Source organism: Drosophila ananassae, chromosome 2R (assembly GCF_017639315.1).
Source record: "Drosophila ananassae strain 14024-0371.13 chromosome 2R, ASM1763931v2, whole genome shotgun sequence".
Lineage (NCBI taxonomy): Eukaryota > Metazoa > Arthropoda > Insecta > Diptera > Drosophilidae > Drosophila > Drosophila ananassae.
In genome coordinates this window covers 12766548-12792382 of record NC_057928.1, presented here as the reverse complement: position 1 = coordinate 12792382, position 25835 = coordinate 12766548, and the positions used below count along the sequence as shown (strand labels likewise).

The window sequence follows — 25835 nt, the reverse complement described above, 5'->3', positions numbered from 1 at the left end:
CCAATATATATCCGATCTGGAAGTAGTATACCATTTTGAGCTCAGCGCATCCAGTAGCTCCATTCCTCATTCAAAATATTGCTTAAATACTATTTTGAAATTTTTCAAATTTTTTCAAGGGGTACCCCTATAAAAAAGTGGAGTTACCAACTTTCCTCAGTTGACCCCCTGCCGATAGCCATAGCTCTGCCAATTTATATCCGATCTTCAAGTAGTATACCATTCTAAGCTCAGCGCAACCAGTAGCCCCATTCCTCATTCAAAATATTGCTTAAATACTATTTTGAAATTTTTAAAATTTTTTCAAGGGGTACCCCTATAAAAAAGTGGAGTTTCCAACTTTCCTCAGTTGACCCCCTTTCGATAGTCATAGCTCTGCCAATATATATCCGATCTGGAAGTAGTATACCATTCTGAGCTCAGCGGATCGAGTAGCTCCATTCCTCATTCAAAATATTCCTTAAATACTATTTTGAAATTTTTAAAATTTTTTCAAGGGGTACCCCTATAAAAAAGTGGAGTTTCCAACTTTCCTCAGTTGACCCCCTTTCGATAGTCATAGCTCTGCCAATATATATCAGATCTGGAAGTAGTATACCATTTTGAGCTCAACGCATCCAGTAGCTCCATTCCTCATTCAAAATATTGCTTAAATACTATTTTGAAATTTTTAAAATTTTTTCAAGGGGTACCCCTATAAAAAAGTGGAGTTTCCAACTTTCCTCAGTTGACCCCCTTTCGATAGTCATAGCTCTGCCAATATATATCCGATCTGGAAGTAGTATACCATTCTGAGCTCAGCGGATCGAGTAGCTCCATTCCTCATTCAAAATATTGCTTAAATACTATTTTGAAATTTTTCAAATTTTTTCAAGTGGTACCCCTATAAAAAAGTGGAGTTTCCAACTTTCCGCAGTTGACCCCCTTCTTTTATTTCCCCCATTTAAAATATTTCTTAAATTATATTTTATCCCTTGGAAAGAAAAATTCGTCCAATGAAATTTAACATCATTTTTTTTGGCTAACAGAGCTTTAGCAGTGGGGGCGGCTTAACAGAGCCCCAAACAGCAGCGCTGCCGGCGTCGACTGCGCGGACTCTCTTACTCTCTAAGCGAATCCCTCGAAAGCTCCAATGCTAACTAACAGTATACTAACAGCTAGCAGAGTAATTACCGCAAATCTTAAACTAAAAGTAATAAATTTGCTAAAACAAATTAGTAAAGTACTATTTGTTTAGTAATATATAATTGGAGAAAATAGTTTTTATATTTAAAGGAATATTTTGGGGTTTCTTGACAGTGACGTTGTCGGGTTTTCGAGGCAGAGAGCACTCTGGCAGCCAGTGGCAGGCACACGATTAAATTTCGGCTACTTTCAGTATGGTGTTTGCAGTCGTATTCGAAGCCGACGGGCAGCGGAACTCTGGCGCTTTTCAGTGTATGTGGATGTATCTGTGTCTGTGAAAATATATACGGGTGTGTACGTGGATGTATCTGTGTCGGTTCGAATATATACGGGTGTGTATATACTCGAGTGCGTGTATATTTTGGAATCGCGACTGTTTGTGCGAACAACAACAATGTGGGTCGTGCATATTGAGCGTATGCAAATAATGCCAGAAAATATAAATGCCCGAAATCTACTACACTTTTCGTAGTCAAAACACAAAACAACGGCTGTGATAACAGGCCGCAGAGAGTGTGATAACAGCGAAAGAGCCGGATAGCAGCCAAAGAGAGCCCACCCCCGCAGCTAAGAGAGGGGTAAAAGAGTGCCAAAGAGAACGGAATCACTCTCACTGTTACGGAGCAGCGCTGCCTGCAGCGTTCTGACGATCGTATCTGTATCTGTGTATCTGTATCTGCGGCTATATCTTCTTGTCTGTTTTTTCTCCGTATAAATTGAGCCGCACTTTGCTTATTCTCGAGTTTTTTCCACTCAGACGCCGTTGTAAGTGCACGCGTCGCTCGTGCTTCTCGAATCGGATTCGGTTTTGGTTTTGGTTTCGGTTTTCGGTTCCCAGCAGATACTTCCAATTCCCATTCGAACGCCTTCGCATGTGGAAGTGAAAAAGCGCCATCGGCCGCCAGATACAACCCAGCTTTGAATACTGTATCAAAAAAAAATAAAATTTAAAACTAACAAAAAAAAAAAAATATAAAAACACCAATAAAAACCCTTTTTAAAACCAGTTTACAAAAAATTTTACTCATATAGTGTAATTGTTTAAAGTGCAAATTCGTTTCCAGTGAGTGCCCGAAATACAATTTTCAATTGGCTGTGTGCGTGTCTCTGCCGCACTTACATACAAATATATAGCATTTAATTTTGTCCATTATGTGTGCAATTAAATAAAAAAAAATAATAATAATAATAAAAAAATTAAACCAACAAATTCTGTGTGTGAAAAGGCAAAAGCAACTAAACATCGCCAAGAGCGGAGGCAGTAACGAATTAAACGCGTAAATTGCGTAGCAAGTTCTGAATGAAAAAAAAGATATAGGCGAAATAGGAGCGATAAGCGTAAGTAAAGCTTAATTATTCCATTCTAGAAATTATTCTACAAACTAGAATTTATTAGTTACTTTGTTTTCCTTAAAATTGGGTTAAGAAATTTCCCTTTTCAAAAGGCAGCCTCGAAAATACATACATTTTGTCTGATTGATGGCAAAAGAAAACAAAACCCCGAAAAGAAAATAAAATCATTTTGGAATGCCTCAGAAGACGATGTCTAAGCATTTATCTTGCCACAGATTCTCCGAGTGTTGTTCTTTTTATTTTTGGTGGGGCGCCAGAGAAAGTGAAACATGTAATTTTTTGTTGCTTGTGTATCGGTGAGGGTCGGCCTACAAAAATGATGCGCTATATTGAGTGAAATCGTAATGAGTTTAAGAAATTTCTTAAATGCTTACCAAATAAAATCGAAGAAAAAAAAAATACAACAACACAGAGAAGAGGGTCGAACAATCAGAAAGCGCACAATACATACAGGAAAATAATGATAAGAGAAGAAAAAAAAAAAAAAAGAAAAACCAAGGAATACAAAATACATTCCCTGCCCACTCTTTGCTTCTCTTTCTTGGTAATTACATGCCGTAAAACCAAAATAAATACGCACAGATAAAGATGCACAGATGCAGATACAGATACCAGAGAGGTTGGGCCTGTCCGCCTGAGATTCTTTCTTGTTTTTTTTTTTGCCTTACCTCTGGCCTCGCAAAACGAAAGCCCAAAATCAGCGAAATGCACTAAAATAAATTACAAACCAAAGAAGCAAAAAAAAAAAAAAGAGTCAATAAACGTTGTTTAATCAAATGTAAGTGTAAATGTTTATACCGCAGCCCCAGAATCACGGAGTTTCACTTTTTGTACCTTGATTTTAAATGCGTTCTGGAGAGAAACCAGAAAAAGACACATAGTCTTCCCCAAGTGACCCACTTTGGGTTCGTTATCATTGATTTTTATTATCCAATTAAACACATATATATTTGCTGGATCGCCATTGAATAAGTACACATTTACAGAACCATTTATTTTCCGAAAATTTAATATTCGAATTAATGATGTTGAAAGTATGAGGAAATTAACATGAAAGTGAAAAATTTTTACAAAATTTAATAAGCTATTAAAGGGTTTAAAGCTAATAGCATTATTTAAACAAAGAAATAATCTTCAAAAAGTTCTTAAAACAAATTTGAATTTTGTTTTTCAAAAAGTGGGTTTTGAATAATTTTGTATCTTAGAGGAAATGATATTTTGAATATATAACTCTGAATTATTTGAAAATAATGTAGATTATTTATTGGTTTAAAATAACATTTTTTTTCCAAAAGGTTTAAAAATTCTCCACACAAAGAAAGGATGTAAGTGTATCAGCTTCATAAAGAAAATATATGGATCGTTTAGTCAAAAATATAAAAAAATGCTAGAAGATATTTCCCATTTCCTATAAAGTAGATAATAAAATAGTATGATAAAATATAATCGTAGTAGTTTTGCATAATTTTCTAATAAAAAAAATTAGGATTATGTTGTATAATGAAGCCAATCCAATAATAAATATCATTTTAAACATTTTATTTGATAAAAAAAATAAAGCCCAAGCAAATTAAAACAAAAATTTCATGCCTCTATATAAAGTTTCCATTCTTATTTTGACCAAGTTCTCTCATTCTATTGCCACCTCTTCTCCGATCTTCGATCTTCGCCGATCAGTAAATGATCAATGGCCCAAAGCATTTCGATTTCAGGCAAACTCATTTAATATGTTTTGTGATTCCGCTCTTTTTTTCGCCCTAAGTCCCAGGTCCGTGCAAGACAATAAAAAAAAGTAACAAAAAAATAAAGCACAGACACAACATCGAAGCCCGGCACAAAAAACAACAAAAAATCTACAAAATTCACCTGTAATAACGTCGCAGAAAAAAAAAGTGAAGAAAACGGACGAAAGAGCCAGGCTAAAAACAAGAATCGAGTAGAAAAAAAAGGGAGAGACAACTTCTGTCTGAGACGAGGAAAAAGTAGAGGGAATCGAGAGAACGAGCCCGAAATCAGAAAACCAGATTTACTACTAATTTAAATTCTTGGCATACAAAATATTCTAAAAAAAAAGAAAAAAAAAAAAAAACAAAAATAAAGAACAATAATAACAAACAACAAAAAGCTGGAAAAGGCAAATACAAAAACGAATTTCGTGTATTGATTAACGAAACGAAGCGAAAAGGCTTTTTATTGGCCAAATATTGGCAAATAATTCCAGATAGAAGCTCCATATTCCTCTGGGACTATATAGATACTGGGACTATATGGATCATCCGATTTCAGCTCATTCTACCCCCCCCTGTGGTTGAAGGTTTCCGTTTTTGGAACCGGCACTTCCTCTTTGTTCGCTTTTGTATCTGATGGATTGACATTCGTTAAAAGCCAATCCGTTGGACTAAATCATTTAGTCATCACTTCGCACAAAGAAAACATTCAAGAACTTTGGTTCTCGAACCATTCTCGAAGCGAGTGTTCGACGAGTTGATATTTCTGGACTCGTTTTCCCGGGTAGCACGTGTAAAGTTTGAAACACAAATACGTCTTATTCACAAGTCCCCCAACTGATAAGCTATTGTATATACACTCTACGATATACGATAATATAAATTTGTATGTATTTGGCATTATGTTAATCAACTGGAGAAACAAATACCTACCAAGCCAAATCGTCATTAATTATGCATTTATTTTGAGCGTCTCGGTCTCTGGCTCAGTCTCTGGCTGAGGCAGAGGCAGAGGCTTCAGTCCCATGCCGCTGGCTGTGACCACATTTGATATGAAAACCTCGATTCACATATCGAGAAACTGAAAGTTGGCCTAAAAACACAGTTAGGAATTGCCCCTGGCCGTGCATTGTTGGCCAGGTTGGGTTGGGTCGTGCTTGCCGCTTTAAATGTTCCGCAAAGATGCCAAATTATTGTTCAGTTTTGTATAAATTTTTCAAAATAGTCATAGTCTTTTAGAAATCTTGAAACTATATACCAGATATATATTTCCCTATTCTCTGGAGACACGCCCTCTCTTCAAACACTTCTACATATCAGGTTGGATGGCAACAGTTTGAGACAGATTCGTGGCACTTGACATGCCCAGCGGCGGGATGACATACAAAAGATTCATTCAAGACCAGCCTAGAACTCGGCTCTCAAGTGAGGGGGAAAGATACAAAATATATACATATATCCAGAATAAGCAGAAGTGGAAGAAGAATCTCCAGCATCATTATCATCCTCGGGATGTACAATTACCGCACTGTAACTACGCAGCATCCGTGGCAACAACAACGGCGGCGAGTAATGTAAACGAGCTGCGTGCAAAATCGAACAAAAACCAGAGAGACACATAGATACACAGAAATATACATACACATATATATATATATATATATATATATATATATATATAGAGAAGCCACAAGAAGCGGGTCTCCAGATGCTACCCCCAGCCATTATCTCCCCGGACACCATGCCTCTGAAATCTGGATGCCAAGATCCAAGCTTGTTTTGCTGCTCTCGGCGTCGCGTCTTTAGCAAGTGATTTCAATTTAATTGACAGTCCTTGAACTTGACTTAAACGCAACGCATAACACAAACAACAATAACAATAATACAGAAAAAAAGTGAAGAAAAAAGATACACACACCACAAGATACAATAACATCAACATCGGTATCTCTACTGTGGAATGGTTAAAGTATAAGATTTCCTTTCATTTTGAAGAGGTCTTTGCTTTTTCGAAACAACTTGACTAGAAAATGTTTAATTTTAAGCAAACTTTATGAGTTTTAGACGAATAATATGTCATAAATAAAACAAACTTATTATCGTAATAAAGTCTATTTATAAACTATTTAAGAAACACATCTATTTATAGATTTCATATTTAAATGATTCCTTTGAAGAATATATTATTTAATCCCCTTTGGGAGGGTCTCTATAGTTCGCGGGAACTGACACGGGCTCGGCTTCCTCGTTCGACCTATGCCCTTCCCCTTTATTCATCTTAATCTGCCATTTTTTCCCATCAATCTCTTGCTGACAAAACTCAAAGAGCAACCGCACTCAGAGCCGCAAAAGTAGCCCATTTGCAAATTAAGCATACAGTATTTTACAGCTTTTTTTTATCGTCATACTTTTTGGCAAATAAATCTTTTTTAAAACAACAAGATCTGCGCAAACCCGACCGTATATATATTAATATATGTACCGCACATATCCGCAATAACAATCGGACATACCGATATATAGGAACGCATTTGTCTATATAAAATCGTATCATCGCCGCATATATAATTTATTTTGAAAGCGTGCGTACGCCACGCATTTTTTTCTTTCCACTTTTTTTTTTCTTTTAATTTTTTAGACCTAGACAAATGGCTGTCGGAAAGGCCAAACCTACATACAAATGCCATATAGACTTTCATTCAATGAATTTTGATATTTTTTCGGCTTAATTGCTTCTAGCTGATCATAAAAAAAAAACAGATCCCTATGTGTGCGTCTTGGAGATCCATAAATTTTACAATTATGACTTGGCAACTTCTCGGATATCGACACGTGTCTCCACTTTTCTATCTGTTTCTGTTATTTTTTCGGGCCTCTTTCCGACTCTGCCTCCTCTGCCACATTGTGTATACGCCCCGTGGTCGCAGGGGATCTTGAGATAAATAGCCACAGGTGACAAAAGATGTTAATGCCACGACTTGATATTCAATAGATAACGCCATAGTCCAGTAGAGTAAATGAAATCTAAATGAAAAGAAACATGGCCGGCAAAACCCGGTACACATGCAAAAAACTTTCACCCGCAAATGATCTATGGGCCAAGAAAAAGAAATAAAACTTAAAAAAAAAAAACTAAAAAAAAAACTAGAAAGAAAGACTTTCGCATCGAGAGCGCACGGGGTACGCACATCTAATTACGGCACTCGAAAAATTTTGATTAGAAATCAGTTCTCGTCGCCGGTCGAGAGAGTGCCGGCGCACTCGGTAGAATTTACTTTCACAACCGAACCGCCATTGAAATTCAAGTTCATGGCAAGCGATCAGAATTTGGCAAGGGTTTCGGTTTCGCCTCCGATTAGGCATTTATTTATTCCCAAAATCGAAGCGAACAGAACCCAACCCACTCACAACCGAGTGTTCTAATCAATGACGACTTTGTCGCTATCTAAAGAGCCGATAACAGCAGACGAAGGAGGGCCATGGTTCACTGGGAGAAAAAAGGGGTTACAATAGATAGATAATAATTAAATTAAAATATAGTTTCAAAGGCTCTGGTCTTTTTCAACTAGAACCCTTTTTTTATACCTCTATTTCGATATCTTAAACAGTTTATTCAATACTTCATTTTATCTATAACCTATAGATCATAGTTCTTAAAAAGGTTGTTTATATTGGTTTTTTAAGAAATAATAAATTGTATTCGATTAAGTTCAAGGTTTAAGTTCACATCCATCTTTGCTTTTATTTCATTTTAAATACTTTTCCATTAAATAATGTATAAAATACAACTCTTATAAACATTAAAATCTATACAAATTTCTTATAGATTAATAATTATTTAAATAGATTTTTTCAGTGTATTAAAAATAGTGCGTGGGTCGATCGAGGGCGTCCAAGGGGCAGGCAAGGGGATCGCACGCACAGAGGAAAACTAAGATTTTATTTTGATTTCTACGTTTCTGTGTCAACGAACTCATTTGAACTAAATTCTCTTTTATGATTTTTTAGTTTGTTCTGGTTTCCTGTGTGTGTTTTTTTTTATTCGGCGTTGTTTTATATATTTTTTTTTTTGTATTATTTTTTAGCCCATCGATGGTGCGTGCGGCGTTATCTCAAAGTTGTTGCGTAGGCCGATCGAATGAATGCGTTTAGAAAAGAAAAGTTATGGCAGAGCGTGCCCCCCTTTCGGGCTGATTAGGAGCGCGTCGATATGTTTTCATAATCCGTATGGAATTACCATTTAAAATGTATTTAATGTTGTAGTTTATATTTAAGTTTAATTCATACTTTTAGAGAGATACTTTTTAATTTATAATATTCTTTATAGAATTTGATTCTGGAAAGTATCTTCCAGTACAGTATTATATTATGATGTTATTTCTTTGTCGTAAAAAATTAATATATATATTTCCTTAATTAAATGACCCTCTTACTCTGCTTGAACACTGATAAGCGGAATGGGATGTACCCTCTGAAAAAAATCACCTAGCCAGGCAGATAAGAGACAAAGGCATCTGTGTCAGAAGTCCCCGTTTAGGTAAATCCCATTTTACAGCCATCAGATTCCTATAAAAACCTGAGAGCATCCTCTGTGGGTCATCAGTTCTATTTCATCAGAATAACAGTGAAGATGTATTCCAACAAAATCCGCATTCTGCTCTTCGTGGGTCTCTGCTTTGCGGCAGCAGTGACTGCTTCCTCCCAGCCCGATCCTGAGGACCTTGTGGTGGCCGAAGCCGAAAAATACCTTGAGAATTATCCTTTGATTCGTCGCGTCCGATCCCCGGAAGGTGGCTCTGTTGTGATCACTGCCACCAAGGACCGTCAGGTGGGACGCGAGGCCAATGTACAGTACAACCACAATTTGTACACCAGTCGCGATGGGCGTGGCAGCATCGACGCCTACGCCCAGGCCAGCCGGAACTTCGACCACAACCGCAACAACTTTCAGGGTGGTGTCCAGGGACGTTGGCGTTTCTAAGGGCAGCAGTCCTTCTATGTAAAGTTATGTGTTCTACAGACAAGTATTAGACAGTTTCAAAGATGATTCATCCAAGCAAATAAAAGTGTTTATCCAAGAGTAATCCTCGTCGCACTTTTTGTTGGTTCCCCATTAGCGTTGGCTGACTCCTCCTTCCACAGATCGCTTCCAGAGATCCACAGATCTGTCCAAGGCAAACAGTAGCCGATGCATTGGCTATTTACTGAAAGTAACTCGACTGAAAACACACACGACCGGGGTGAAAAAATGGAGGAAATATTAAGAAGGCTAGAGGTGTACGGATGACCGAATGGGTGATACCCTTCTTTATTTTCACTTCTTTTATAAAAAATATATTTAGGAACTTGATCTTATTCTTGAGCCAGGAGGAATTCGGAAAACCGAATAAGTGTTACTCTTCTTTACCCTCTTCTATTCTTCTTGATCTTGAAATACAAACTCTTCAGAAACCTTAAAGTATTTTCTTTGAATAATGGCTTTAACTATTATCTTACAATTTATACTTCAAATTTTATAGTTTCAAGTCTATTTACTTTATTAAGTTTGAAAATAGTAAAGTATTCTTAGAGATTACTATACAATATATTTTATGTAGTCATATCAATACTGTTTTCCTTTCTCCTCATCAAGAGAATTTAATAATCTACTATTATTCTACTTATATTTTTAATATTTATAATATTTCTACTTCAAATTCCTAAAATTTTAAAAGGAGAAAGTCAAAAATTGGATTTCTCAACAAGGGGAGGCCTTAAAATGTAGTAAACTCGTTTTATTTTAATATTTATAACTTACATATATTTTACATCAAACTTCAAGCCTTTTTTGTATTGTATTCTTTAATAAGAATAATTATAATTAATATTTTATGGCAAACCGACTGACTTAAGCCACCTACCCGTTCTCAAGTCCGGGCAAGAAGTACTAAAAGTCATGAGTCGTCGCCGGGGTCAATGCACTTTTGCTCCGCTGCTGGCGTCGTCGTTGTGTAACCAATAAAAATTGATTCTGTTGCGTGTGGTGTGGTGCGGCAAGGGGAGCGAGGAGGTGGGGCAGGCCTTCTCAGAGGAGGGTGGGGCAGGAAGAGCCACACACACACATGCGACAATGCAATTGGGGGTTGTAATGCATTTATCTTCTTCTGGGAAGGAAGACTGTGGAAGTATGACTGACTGTGTAGATGGGTGGATGTGTGTGTGGGAGGTGTGCGTGAGTGGGTGGGTGTGTCCATCCATCCGTCCAAAGGTAATTACTTTCGCTTTCCGTTTACTCAGCTGGCAAATCAATAAAATATGTACCCGAGAAACGCTCGCCAAGAATGCGACATGCGAAGGAAAATGCTTGACCCGCTTGGAAAATATTTCGGGAAAGCCGATGCCGCTAATGAAAACCCACGAATAGGAAAAGAAAATGCCAGGCAAGGCGTTAAACAAAAACAACAAAAAAAAAAAAAGCAAAAACATTGTGGAAATAAAATAAAAAGCAATGCATGGAAAATGACTTTCCATTTGCATTTAACAATAAGCAATCAATTGCAAGTTCATGGCACAGCTAACGATCTATTAGAAGAAAGTAAAAACAAGTAACGAAAGCAGCTCGAAGCTCGAAGAAACAAAAGACGAAAGCCGAAAACTGAAGACTGCAAGACTGAAGACTGTAAGACTGGAAGACTGAAGACTGCAAGACTGCAAGACTGCAAGACTGAAAACAGAAAACCCAAAAACTAAAAACTGAAAACCGAAAAGCGACGAAAAGCGACGCCTACACAGGTAAGCCAGGTGAGTGCAACACAGCTGTCAGCTGTTGCTGTTGCTGTTGCTTGTGGTGTGTCTTGCCACCAATTGACCAGAAAGAGAAAGACCAACAGACAGACAGAGATAGATAGAGAGAGAGAGAGGGGTGGGGTGGGCGACCGTCAACTGGTTTTCATTTTGGCTTGGAAAAACCACACATTGGCATTGCCCCGTTGCCATTTTTAGTGGCAAAAACTGACTGCATCATAATGAAAGTGAAATGCATTGCGCAGATGGCGATGGCGATGGCAGTTACCAGATGCAATGGCAACAGAAACAGCAACAGCAACTGCAACTGCCACGACACTGATGCCAGTACCAAATACAAGTAAGTCAAGTGCACCATCAGTCGTAGCAGCAAGCACAGTTGTTGCAACATGAAGATCGGATTTGACCATTTCCATTTCCATCTCCATTTCCATCTCCGTCTCCGACTGATTTTGGACCGTTGAGTTAATTGGCTAAATGCGAAAAAGCGCCAGGCATATACATATACACTTTACATGTGCACTGGATAAATTATGTCAACTGAATGTACACTGAAAAAAAACGTTATTAAAAGTTAAGAGTTACAAGCCAAAACTATAAAGGGAAGTCTATACCTTTGGACCTTTTCTTGTAAAGAGTATCTATCAGGGTTTTCTTTACGAAATATACATAAAAAACAAACATATTTCGTTCAGTGTATGCACATTGCATTGTTCACCAGTACATGCCTCCATTTATAGCCAGTGTTCAATGTCAGATCGACGCCGAAGGTCGTTGTCGGATGCAGTGAACGCGGTTTTCATCTGTTTCTTCGTCGGATGTTTATCTGCATGCCAGGCATGCTTATGTATCTGTATCTGTATCTGCAACTGTATCTCAAGCAATAACTGCATCTGTATCGGCATCTGTATCGGCATCAGTATCTGCATTCAGAGTGTGAGTAAAGTTCTTGATCTGGAGATGGCATTGAGGCAAGCTTTTTGCATTGTGGTAGGACTAAGATATGATAAAAAATTTGGCTATAAACTAGTTAATATAATATTGATAAGAACTAACTATAAGCTTAAATACTCGCACTCCTTAAACTTCATACCGAATTTATCAAAATAATTGTATAATTTATTGACTTACCTTTCCCACCGGCAGTTTCTCCTGCATATTTTATGCGCATGCGCGACTCAATCAAGTCACAATAAATTAACCTCTATTTGTAAGCCAAGTGAATAATGCGAATAGCTAACAAACAGACAGCCGAACACAATGCAACATCAATTCACTTTTTTTCGGTTACATTTCACTGATTTTGAAAGTGAACGTTGTTGCAGGCGGAATCACGACTTTGTGGGCAGCAGCACCAGTATCTCCATCTGGCTATCTCTATTTCTCTCTGGCTCTGGCTCTGGCTCTCTGTAGACTGTACAGTGTTCACAGGGTATAGTGAAATTTTGCGCATATATTAGGAATTAATGAGGAATTTAAAGGCCTATAACAATAAAGTTTTGTATTATAATACACATTATATGAGGCTATATGAGGTTGAAGTTGTGGAAAGTTTATTTTTAAAGAATTATAGGGTTTTTGGAATAATTATGTTTTAAAATATTTATTCATTTATTCATATTTTAAGTTCAGAATAAAATGTATTTGAAATTATTTACTAAGAAAGAATGAGATAATCAATAGAGATAATAAGATAATGAGACACTCTTTTAAAATTTTTATGAATAATAATAGATTTGTATTTTCAAATTTTAATTTATTAATATAACGATCTTAGTTTTTTAGATCTGGAGTAGAAGATTTTAGAATCATAGTTTTGGTTTATTATTTTCTAAAAAGGGTAAGGTTATAGTAACTAATACTATAATAATTTTACTATAAATAATACCTTTATAGTAAAAATAATAATATAGGATGTAAAGAATATAATATTTATGCTTCCGGTTGTATTTTTTAAGAATTTCCATTAAAGCCTGTAGGAAGTATTTTCTTTCTTAAAAATAATAAAAATTACAAAGCCATCTGGGACTACCGAGTGGCTACCGATTTTTCTGTGGATGCCACATACTTCTGGTACGTCGGAACTGTCTGCTATCATTGGGAGCTGCGTGGGTGAAATCCAGCAGACATAAATTTGGCGTCCGGGCTGCTGCTGCTGCCGTTTTTACTTTTCCAGTGCGGGCCAAATGAAGCGAAACGTGGGTTACACTCTTTTTGCAGTTGCCACTGCCTTTATTTCTATACACACTATACTATTTATTATTATTTTATTTTTTTGGCATGCATCTGCAGCTGCATATCTTTTTGAGTTACATATTTGTAGTATCGTCTGCGGCCGGATGGATAGACGACGAGGTGGGGATTCGGAGATGTGGATGTGAACGGAGCTGGAGAGCTGGGGAGCTGTGGAACTGCGTAGGCTGCTGCTCTGCATCAGGTTGACCCAGTTTTCGCTTTCTGTCTCCGTTTGGGCGCCACTTTTTTGTGATTTTTTTGTGTGTGTGGAAATTATAGTATGATATGCAACTTGTTGCAGCCACAACGGCAGCAGACTTGTTTCATGTTTGTCCGTTAATTTATGGCACTGACTGTCACTGTCTTCTCTGCCGCTACTTGCAGCTTCAATCAATTTAGCACACATTCGTCTCGATCCAATCTGAGCTGGGCACTTATTCAATTAGCCGCCACGTAACTCTGCCAGCACAATGCGGCCGATTAAATTCCTACTAAACTAGTTTTTGCACCCATCCGTTGCACTTTCTTATTCTTATGCCAGTCTTGATGGGAACTCTGATTTTCTGCTAATTTGTGATACAATGAATGCGAGTGAGTGGCTGCGACAATGTCGAAAGGTTATTTATGGCGAGTGGGGGGCAGTAAAGTAAGTGACTTGCATTTAAATTCGTTTTACATTGTGCCAGTGGGGCGTATACGCGATATTTTTCAAAAAAAAATATAAATCATACGCCCTGTGTGACAAGTGAAGATTTTGTTTTGCAGAATCTTGTTAGTAAAATTAAATATTTTACTTCAATGGATTAAAAATGGTATAATTAAGCCTTTAAAAATATTTGCATTTTGTAATCAACAACTGTGAGCCGCATCAGGCCAAATACAAATTGGAATTGGCCATTGCAATGTTGGCCACATGCCACACACCACTCACACACACACACACAAACACATTCAAATATAGAAAAAAAATCAAATAAAACAACAACAACGAGCCTACAAGTCAATGCACTTTACCAACACACATGCATGCGGATACGAAATAAAAGAGAGCGCCTACAGTCGAAGAGAGTTAAGAGACCGTTAGGCGCCCGAATGTGTGCGTGCTTAGATTTTGCAATAATTTCGTTTTCATTTCGAATTTGAATTTCGTTTTCATTTTGCACCTAAGAGCGAAAAAGCTTAGACAATGCAATTGTTTTCAAATTTCACTTTCACTAATTATGTCACCATAAAAATGGGTGGAGGATTTATTGGCTTTATTTGGTTCAAATTTCACTGGGTTTTTTTCGTATAATTACCTGTCTAGACGGGGGATAGACCCTTTTTTCGTCTACTGCGCAATAAGTATTATGTTGTCTGTATTCCCTTGACCCAGCTTTTCGCACCTCATCCTTTTTTTTAACTAGAAAGCTTTTGCTTTTACTTTTGTTTTTATTATTTTTGTAAATATAAAGCTTGTTTGGGGGTTGGAAAATGTTTACAGAGTTTCCCTGCCTCAGTGGCTTTTGTGTTGTCCTAGGTCCGAAAAAGGAGTAGCAAAAAGAGTAAATATCAGAAAGAAAATATTAAATATCAAAAATATATAAAGCTTTTACTAAAAAATATATATTTCTTATATGTAATAGTAAATTATACAACTAATTCTTATTTACAATCCCTACCCTTCCAAATCTACTACCTTTTCTGTTAAAAAAGTGCAGCAGAAAGTGCAAGTAAGCCCAAAGTGCAGTAACATGCTGTCATTGCTCTCTTTGCCTTGCATTCTCGCTCTCTTCGCCTGTGCAGCTGCAGTATTAAAGAGCTTTTTTGCTAAATTATTGAAATTGCACAAAGAAAAGTGAATCGCGAGAGCCGAGAGAGCCGATGGCCAATGCGATTGTGTAAGTTTTTTTACAACCGAGAAAAAATAAAAAAAAACCCGTTTTCCTCCCCTGCCTGGAGATTTAATTCGCATCCTGGATGTCCAGAGAGGGGGGATGGGGGGCTGGGCCAACCCCTAGGCAGCGTAATTAGAGCAGTAACCGCAAATATTAAAGCTCCGGCTGCAGTTGAGAGACCGCTGCACTCGAGTCTGCATATGTGACTGACCTATCTCAATGCAATGCAGCTTGTGCTACACACAGATACACACACTCACTCATACACACACTCACTCGCAGACAAAACTGTGCTCATTTATCTTTTATTTTTATACATATTTTTGCTGTTGTTGTTTCGTTTCGACGCCGCGGTTGAGGCGTCAGCAACTATTTTTGTAGACAAGATTTGCATTTTACATTTATTGTACTCGTTGCCCCCATTAAGAGGTTCTGTCTGTACATTTTTTTTTTATTTCTCCCATGTTCGTTGCAATTTTTTTCACACGCACTGTGCTGGCGAATAAACTTGTTTGCCGTTTTTGTTGTTAATCGTTCGGTCTGTAATTATTATGACCCAACAAAGCGTCGGTTTATGGCCCACATAAATATGTCCATATTTTTTAATGGCATTTTTACAAGACTAGAAAAATATTTAAATTGAATGCTAAGCTAGGGATCTTATAGGGATGGCCATTATAAACCCATAACTTGAATACCAAACTAATGACAAATTCTATATAAACTTGACTAACAATTTGCCTTCTTTTATTTGTATTTTTTCAGTAGACGTTCCCCACTTCCAACTAAAGAAACTCAAGCCCAACAAATAAGTAAGTAGACAAGCAAACAAAAAAACCAAACTCTATTCAAAGTTTATTTTTTTTTTATAAGTAAACAACTAATTTAAAATGGAACGCCATAAAAAGACAGGCGCCAAATGAAGCCAAAAAAGAAACCACCAAAAAAATGCCAAGTGGAAATTTACAAAAGACCAGAGACACAAAAAAAATAAAATAAATACAAAATTACAAACACGCACTCACCGAAAAAATTATGCAGGGATTTTGGTATTTCTTTTTTTTTCACTAAACAATTGAAATAATTTTTTTTATGGAGGGCTTTGGGAGAGGGCCGTTGTCGAGCCAAGAGCTGAAAAAAAAACTTACCCGCTAAGTACTTTAATAAACAAATACTTATGAGTAATGAGAACCGAAGACAGTTTTTGGTTTCTATGCGAATTTCTATGGATCTGTATCTGAGGGAATAGTGTCTGGGGTTCTGGTCTTTCTTCCCCTCCACTTGACACTTGGAGTGTACTAACTCGAAGAACCAAAACACTTCAAAATGCCTCTCGATGATATGCAAATGAGCCAATCTTTTTTCTCATTGTCGTATAATTGCTTGCTAATTGGAAAAATCAATGCTCGGTGTACAACAGGTCTACAAGTCTACAATAAATTAAGCTAAATTAGTGCCAATCCAAAGAATCCAAAGAAGGAGCACAAAATAACGATGACGGGGAACAATTTATAAGAATTCAATTAGCCGCATAACGGTACCATTTCGGTCCAGAGAACATTTAAGACAAGTTAACACCTCTTGGCAGGACCAGGACCAGGTCCTGGCCCAACCATGGTCGGCTTAAATCGTCGGCTCAATCAATCAGCCAAAAAGGTTCTGCTTAAATTAAGATTTTTGGAAGCAAGAGCTTTCTTTTTTTTTTGTTGGTTAAGAGTACAGTGGGTTTAAAGAAATATATCTATTAAATAATGAAACCATTTATTGGAAGATTTTGAAGTTATAAATTTTAATTATAAATGACACACCTTTTAAAAGAGTTTTTGGAAAAATGTTCTTTTAATTTCTTATATATACCCTCTTTTTTTTTTAATAATTCTTGCTCCACTGTATTCCCAAAATGACAAATGTAAACGGTTCCCTGCCGAAGCAAAAAGCAATCCGTTCGCATTTATTCATTATATTCCCTGATATAGGTACATATCTGTATATATCCAGAAGGGAAATAAATTTGAACATTTTTATTTTTTTTTTCTTGGTTTTTTTTTTCCATGAGAACGTCACGTCAGCGCCATGTACTGATCTTCACGCGAGATACGAATTTCTTGAGGGGAATTGGAGCGGTTACCAGGTAGCACTGGTCCTGAAAACTGGCACCGACTCTCCATGTCCAAAAGTCCGACTTAATGCAGTTCTCTTGGAATGCCTTTCTGATTGCATTTCATTAATTTTTTGTTTTTGTATTTTAAATTTTTTTTTTGTGGCCTGGCCCGTTGCGGGCATTTTAAAAATTTATGCACACTTGGTTGCCATTTTGAGCTTGTTAATTTTTTTTCAGTTTTCGTACATGTTTTTGTTTATTTTTGATTTGTTTTTTGGTGTTTTTTACCTTTCTGAGAGCTTTAACAAGCGCCGTCAAAAAGGAAGTTTGGTTTCGATGCCAAAATAAATGTGCGCGTAAAGGAAAGCAGTTTCGGTTAAAAAATAAAATTAAAAAAAATACTCAAAAAACTGAAAGGCAAAAGAAAATTGACAAATTTTAAGCCAAAATAGGTAACATAAAGTATAGATACTTTATGAACAGGATATACTTAGGGAACGGGGCTTTTAAACCCATTTTGTTTGTTATTATGGTTTTAAACCCCTAAATATTATATTAAAGAGTAAGGGCATTATATGTTCACCTATTAAAAAAATACTTATATTTTTTAGGCTTAAAAATGTTTAAGTACTTTTTGTCATTGTTTGACTTTTTCGGGCAGGAGCCACTCCCTTTGTGTTGCCATGAATCATGTTCCTTGTACTCATGGCCTTTACACGAGTGTTCCACTTTAAAACAACCAAATTCTGAAAGCAAACATATGCCAAAATAACCCATATATGTATTGAAAAATCAAACTGTCTCGATATAATTTTTATAATCCCCGCCTTCAGTGATCTGTGTGTTTGTCGGAAATGTTTTATGTTTCTGTATGATGGGCGGCGATAAAAAACGAATGAATTTTCCATAATAGGATTTGCCAAATAATAAATAAAATTAATTTAATTTGGTGTACATACAGTAATACCCAAAAAAAAGTTGAGTCACTGGCAGTTCGGCTCATTTGAGTCTCAAATTAGGGTAAAATATAATTCAGTAGAAAAATTAAACAAAATATGTGAATACAAAGCTGAATATTCATATAAAAGTGGCTCACACGTATTTATATTATAATCGTTTGTCAAAGCCGAGCTGTGAACTTGTTGTTATTGTCTGTCTAACATTTTGTTTACACAAATCGGGCTTTTGGTTCAAATTTCAATTCTCGATGTGAAGGTCAAAGTCAAAATACAAAAATACATATGGAACTTCTCTGATTGGTCAGTGGATCGAAGACCCAAGAGTGAGTCAATGTCTGAGCCAAATAGCATAAACAATAAACAAACAAATAAATCTCTTGAGTTTCAGTGTAATCATGAAAATAATTTTCAATGCAATTTATGAGCAAATCATTGTTAACTGATTGAAGATTCTTGGCCGGCTATCCGATTGCGCGAATCTCAGGTACTTTTGGCCACAATTGCAGACAAGTTCTAAATCGTTTCTATGCTAAAAGTGAAATGTGGCCAAACCACTTTTCCAAGCCTCTTTCCACTCCGGCATCCACTCGGATTTTGTCTTGTTACTCCGGGGCTTGAATTTAAGTTGGTCTTGTACCTCCACTCTTGTCATCTGTTGCTGGTCGAGTCTGCAATTTACTTTCAATGCCACTACACAGGGGGAAATAATACAAGAATAAGTCTGAAATAACTAAAGACTGAAGCAAAAGAGGCAACTTAATGTCACCCATTTAACTGAGGTTTAAGAAAACTTTTTTAACATTTCTTAAACTTTCGTAAAGTCGCTCATTTTTCTCTGTGTTCTATCTATTGTTGCTGCTTTCTTTTGTGGCTTTTGCACTTGCTGGTTGCTGCTGCTGCTGCTGCTGCTGCTGTGTTGCTGTTGCTGTGTTGATATTGCTGCTGTCAGCGTCTAGTCAGCACGTTGCCCGCGTGTCTGGTTTTGTTGCATGTTGGCATGCAGCAGCCACTGAGCTGCTTGGTATGCAATTTGCAAAAGTTGCGCTTGCGCAATTCAAATGCACACACACACACTTCCAAAGCCTAGCCTCACTCATATGTATGTACGTTCGCGTACATAACTCAGTTACGTAGTCGTCTCCGAAGACGGAAGACAGAAGACTGAAGACGGAAGACTAAAGACGGAAGAGGGTAGAGGCAAGACGTGTTGCAAGATGGCAAGAAAACCGGAAAATCAACACGCCACGGACAGAGAAAAAGTGCAACTCCCCATATTTATTGTTGCTTTTCTGACTTGGCTTTAACTATTCTAGCTACACTGGCCAACATAGCTTAGTAAATTAATCCATACTATTAATCTTTGTTAGAAATATTAAGAAAGACACTATTTCTTCTTATAAACTGCCTCAATAGAATCATATATTTGCCCCATTTTTTTAATTTTTCTGACAATTTTCAATCTATGCTCTTTGGTGTAAAGTCAAGAGTTGATTTTCTCACATTGTATTTATGATGATAGCAGGGGGCCCAATTGAAATGGAAACCTCCGCCTCAATCTACATATAGATCCCCCCATCCCCTAATATTTTTATAGGCCTAAACTGGTGGGTTTAATTGCATTTATTATGATTGACACTGATAAATCGGCAATCTCTGGCTGTCACTCGGACACTTGCAACAAATTGAACAATTACCGATCTATCAGGCCAAATTAAAGCCAATAGATGGTCCGGGTCTCTTACATAAACATATGGTAGAACTGAAATGACCATATATTTGCTCATGGCTCGGCATGGCCAGAACATGGCCAGTTAGTTGCTCCGGGTGGCGGGTTCAATGAGCCTTCCGCGTGCAACTCAAACTGGTAACTGCAGGAGTTCAGGTTCAGTTTAGGGTCCCGGTCCAGGTCCCCCTTCATCCAGGCCCTCCTCTTCTCCTGGCAAGTGCATTCGAATACGCTTTTCCGGCCAGGCCGGGGCAGGAGAGTATCAGGGGGCAAGGAGCCGCCGCGGAGATTACGATGGTGGCGATAAGTGGCAACGGTGTACTAACGTTCTGGCTACGTCACCCGGTTGGATTACCAACTACACTACCGAGTGGAGAATACTGTGGGAAAGTGTGAAACAGATAAGGCGGCCCAAGTCGAGATAAATAAAGGTAGTTTTCCTTCAGATCTTGAGTTCCTCTTTAGATTTTTTCAGATATTATGTGAGGAGTTTACTTCCCGAGAAGTAAGTTTGTTTCAAGAGTTTATGTATATTTTTTTGAGTATTTAATTAAATATTTTCCCATTGTTTTATGGGGAATGGTTATAAGATTTCAAAATTAAAGATTTCCCAATCCCATCCGCCAAAAAATGTGTTTTTAGATGAATCAAAAATGCAAATTAAGCACGTGCTACTTCCATTCCTAGGCATAAAATAAATATTCAACCGCATTCCAATGAAACATCAAAAAAATCATTTAAAATTGCAAAATGCGCAATAAATAAAATCGAATGAAAAACAGCAAGAAAGCCAATACCAAAAAAAAAGCACAACAATATTCAAGGCCAAAATTTATGACGATGAGGGGCTAAGCTAAAAAAAAAAAGAAAAAAGAAAGCAATTAGAGCCAAAAAAGAAGCTATTTGGTTTGCATTTCTCTGCTAAATTATATACACAGAGAGAAATTATTGGTTAGAATCTATAAAGGATATATTTTTTATATATTTGTAGGATAGATGGAATGAAACTTCTCTCTTAATATATAGAATGGAAAATGTTGATAACCTTTTCTTTAATAAAATAGAGTTTTATGAATTAAAAAAATATATTTACAACTGAGATTTTATTTAATCAACAATTTATATTTCTCTACTTGGCTTGGAATAATTATTTAGGCGAAATACCATTACCACCACCACCTCATCACCACCCACTTTGCAACAATTTCACTTTCCTTATCAGCGAGGTCGGCCATTTCTTGATAAGATTTGCGAGTGCAGCCAGTGAGTTGCGATTGCAATGGAACCATAGAGGGCTGTGCCGGCAGAAAGTGAAATTAAATTCCGTCATTCCTTTTTATAAACCGCCAAGGCCAACAACAAACAAATTGGTGTTTAGAACAAATTTTGGTGAATATTTGACATTGAAATTTTATTGCAAACTCAAAAAAAAATAAATAAAATAAATAAAGTGAAAAAATGAGATACGGGAATGGAATTTGAACATACTGTTTTAATATTTATTCTGCAACAATTACTCAGGCGTACAAAAATAATAATGGTGGCAGAGATGGTTTTAATTTATTCATTTTATAGAAATAATACAAACGCTTTTGCCGAAACACTTCTTATCGGCATATAACCTTGAACTTGCACGGCCCTCCTTATCAGCTTTGCCAAAAAAAAAAACTTTTATTTGGCATTAGGAGGTGGAATTTCTAGAATCTTGTCGCGTGCTGTGGCCACAACTGCGTTTTTAATGCACACATGCACATAGGCCAGTGTGTGTGTGTGTGTGTGGCTGATAAGGGACCTTTATGCGAGTGTGTCTGTGTGTGTGTATTCAGTTGTTCTGCGATTTTATTTGCAGTCTGCGTTGGGAGCTCAACTTTGGTGTTTCACGTTGGGAGAGGGTTGTGCGAAAATTGAAATATCAGCGTTTGGAATTAATTTATGCTTTTACTCAAGTAAGACTTATATATATATATATATTTGTTTTAAGGCCTTCTTTTCAGGAAAATTTTGGATACTTTAATGAGATTACTCACACATATACTTTGAAACATATATTAAAAATAAATTGTTGCTTTTTTTTTGCCTTAGATAATAAAAAAACGTGAACTATTGTTATAAAATTTATAATCTTCCAAATAAAAACAGTATCTATAATCAAATAAATTCCATAGCCTATATCTAGGGGTTTCCCTACCTATTTTCAGTTACCTATTTAAAGAAAATAATCTATAATTCAAATCTCTAATTTTATTAAATTTATTATTTCCAGACAAAACACTGCCATATTGAAACACAGAATACAATAAAGCTGTTATCACAGAATAAACAAAACAGAATCAAGCCAGAGCAGCCATCATAGCCAGATCAACCAATCTACCTCGTTTTCTGGGTTTTCTGGGCCACTAACTGAATCGAATGAATCGACTGGAGGGTGAAACGCCATTTTCATAGCCGGGAAAAATGGAACAGGCAGTGACCACGTAGAAGAGACTAAACAGGAAGCAACTACACAACAAGTTGAGATTATACAGGAGATTATAGGCTCTCGAAAAAGGACACGAATCCTTTCCACACCTACCAAGTTTAATAAGAAAGCAAAACAAAAACCAATATGATGAAGAGCAACGGGGATGTGGAGGCGGCAACCGGTCAGGTGGGAAAGCCCATCAACGGACACAGTCAGAGCAACGGGAATGGCTACCATCAGAACGGAGCTCGGAGGGATTCCAGCCAGGCATTCACTCCGCTCCTGGCCCAGCACAGTAATGGCTCCACCAACGGAGAGGTGGGCACATCCCCACCGAGCCCTGTCCTTTACGAGACCGCTCCCAGTAACAACAACGAGTGGAAGGATCTGAAGAACGGCGGCGGCCTCCTGAGCAGCAACAACAACGGAACCGGAAACGGCCACGGTCACAGTCTCAGCGAAAAGTACGCCCACGAGCAGGCTCCACTCACGGGTGGCTACAAACTACCAGCCCGGTCCAGTGAATCCGAGGAGTCGGACTTTGACTCTGATCTGAATGGCGGCTCCGCCTCCAACAAGGACTCCGGCTCCAGTTGCGGCCTATTCGGATGCCGGCCGAGGTGGGCGCGGAGATTCGCCTCGACGCACGTCTTCATGGTGGTGTTCCTGCTGGCCTACATCCTCCAGGGCATGTACATGACCTACTTCGTGTCGGTGATCACCACGATCGAGAAGCTCTTCCAGATCAAGTCCAAGACCACGGGCCTGTTGCTGAGTGCCAGTGAGATGGGCCAGATCTGCACCGCCATGCTGCTGACCTACTTTGCGGGGCGTGGCCACCGCCCCAGGTGGATCGCCTGCGGCATGGTACTCTTTTCCATCGCGGCCTTCGCCTGCGCCCTGCCCCACTTCATCTTCGGCGAGCAGCTCATGCACTCCAGTGTCATCCTGCAGCAGCAGCCCCAGGTGCTCTCGCCGGCGAACGACACCTCCTTCATGTGGCACAACGCCAGCCGGGAACTGAACCCGAATCTGTGCCACTTGGGCGGCAATTCCAGTGCATCTGGGAACGAGTGCAACGAGGAGCGCCAGCAGGAGCAGGCCTCCCACTCCAAGATCACCGTCATCGTGCTCTGCATCTTCTTCGGCAGCCTGCTGAGCTCCGGCATCGGACAAACGGCCGTGGCCACCTTGGGAATACCCTACATCGACGACAATGTCGGCAGCAAGCAGTCGCCCATGTACATGGCCGTCACCATTGGCATGCGCATCCTGGGTCCTGCCTCGGGCTTCATCTTTGGCAGCTTCTGCACCCGCTGGTACGTCAACTTCTCGAATCCCGGCTTCGATGCCAGTGATCCGCGCTGGATCGGCGCCTGGTGGCTGGGCCCGGTGGCTATTGGCAGCCTGATGCTGCTGGCCTCCATAGCCATGTTCTCGTTTCCCAAGCAACTGCGCGGCAAGCAGCAGTCCCAGGGTCAGGGCCAGACTCAGGGTCAGGTCAACTCGGCTCCTGCTCCAGCTGCAGAACCGGAGGAGAAACCGAAGCTAAAAGGTGAGTTTTTAAAGAGGTTGAAAACTTGAAGTCGAAGAAAGGCAACACTGCGTATGAGTAATATATTTTACTCTCAAAGAAAAGACATAAATTACAGACTGTGTCCTTTCTTAAATTAAAAAGTAAATTAATAATATTAAGTAATAAATATTTATTATCCTTTACAGACTTTCCCAAGACTGTCCGACGTCAACTGAGCAACGATATCCTCATGTTCCGCACTGCCTCCTGTGTGTTCCACCTACTGCCCATTGCCGGTCTGTACACCTTCCTACCCAAATATCTGGAGACCCAGTTCCGACTGGCCACCTACGATGCCAACATGATAGCCGCCTTCTGCGGCATCCTGGTCATGGGCATTGGCATCGTCATCTCCGGATTGTTCATCCTGAAACGGAAGCCCACAGCCAAGGGAGTCGCAGCCTGGATCGCCTTCACCGCCATTGCCTACTCGGTGGGCATGATTATACTGATGTTCATCGGCTGCAGCATGGATGACTTCGCTGGATACAAGCCCAGGAATGGGAACAGGTGGGTGCTCCAGAAACTATACTATTTTTGACCAAATGACTAATAATATCCCTTACAGTCCCGCCCTGATCGAGCCAACGTGCAGCGCCGCTCTCAACTGTACCTGTGATATGGAGAACTTCGCCCCCATCTGCGCCGAGGGCAAGATGATGTACATCTCGGCCTGCCACGCCGGATGCACCAGCTCCTCACTGCGGCCCAGCGACAATCGCACCCTCTACTCCGACTGTGCTTGCATTCCAGGTGGTGAGATCCGCGTCCTCCTCTCCAATATCCATTTTGGCTTACATTGAGTTTCCATCTCCTCCAAACTTTTAGCTAAGGAGGCGGTCAACGGTTACTGTGATAATAACTGCAAGAACTTCATATACTTTATACTGATCTTTGCCATTTGCGTATTCATGCATTCCACCTCCGAGGTGGGCAGTATGCTTCTCGTCATGCGGTGTACACATCCCAAAGGTAGGATACTTTTCAGAGGAAGGGAATGTCAAATAATTTGGAATATTTTTCACTTTCAGACAAGGCCATGGCCATGGGAGTGATACAGTCGGCCATCGGCTTGTTCGGCAATGTCCCCTGTCCCATTATCTACGGCGCTGTGGTGGACTCCGCCTGCCTCATCTGGAAGTCGGTGTGCGGCAAGCACGGAGCCTGCTCGCTCTACGACACCGACACTTTCAGGCAGTATTTCCTGGGTAGGTGACTAGCCTGAAGCTTCCATGAATTTATCTAATAGATCTGTCCCTTCGACAGGAATTACGGCTGGCATTATGTTCCTGGCATTCCTCATGGACCTGGTGGTCTGGCGCAAGGCGCATCGCATCGATATCGCGCCAGAGGATCCCCAAGAGGGCCAAGGTGCCACTGGCAATGGTCGATCCCTGGAGGTGTCCGAGTCCAAGCAACCCATATCCCCGGCGCCGGACACGACGGTCTAAGGAGGGCATGGAGGTGACCAGACCGGACACATGCTTTGCAGAAGCTGCAAGATTTCCAATAAACGTTTACCTTAATTGTTAATTAGTTATCATTTTGTCTAGTTTTTAGAATAGTGCAAGAGTTATGTATTTAGTTAAGTGGCATCTTCGATTCGGGAGACCTCATTAAAATGATTACGATTAGAGAACCCCAGCCCTAGACCCTCGCCCAGCCCCTGCTCCATATTCTACATACACCTATGGATTACGATTAAATTCTGTGAAAATCTCAAAAGCCTCAAAGTCGAAAGCCTGAATGGGAAATTGTGAAAATGAAATATGAAAATGGCATAAAAATTGCAAAAATCTGTACGTGTAGGAACTATTTGTAACAAGCTATATCGCTATATAGATGTATGTAT

The 25835-nt window shown here is 38.9% G+C and overlaps 2 protein-coding genes across 4 annotated transcripts; both read left to right on the top strand.

Moving 5' to 3' along the window:
* The first annotated feature begins 1386 nt into the window (after nucleotides 1–1386).
* Nucleotides 1387–25516, top strand: LOC6493406 (solute carrier organic anion transporter family member 74D). Of its 3 annotated transcripts, none has more exons than XM_014908877.3 (8): nucleotides 1387–2523; nucleotides 15926–15972; nucleotides 22210–23962; nucleotides 24130–24493; nucleotides 24552–24736; nucleotides 24812–24955; nucleotides 25015–25191; nucleotides 25250–25516. In XM_014908877.3, the coding sequence occupies exons 3-8, from the start codon at nucleotides 22552–22554 to the stop codon at nucleotides 25432–25434; spliced, it is 2466 nt and encodes an 821-aa protein (XP_014764363.1). In that variant the 5' UTR covers nucleotides 1387–2523; nucleotides 15926–15972; nucleotides 22210–22551; the 3' UTR covers nucleotides 25435–25516. The 3 variants fall into 3 exon arrangements, with proteins under 3 accessions (XP_014764363.1, XP_014764362.1, XP_044570484.1); XM_014908876.3 differs by having other exon boundaries at nucleotides 1388–2523; nucleotides 24552–24739; XM_044714549.1 differs by lacking the exons at nucleotides 1387–2523; nucleotides 15926–15972 and adding an exon at nucleotides 21762–21892 and having other exon boundaries at nucleotides 24552–24739.
* On the top strand, nucleotides 8860–9349 carry LOC6493405. The gene has a single exon (XM_001957645.4). It carries the CDS (start codon nucleotides 8896–8898, stop codon nucleotides 9244–9246), a length of 351 nt encoding a protein of 116 aa, XP_001957681.1. The 5' UTR covers nucleotides 8860–8895; the 3' UTR covers nucleotides 9247–9349.
* Nucleotides 25517–25835: the final 319 nt, after the last annotated feature.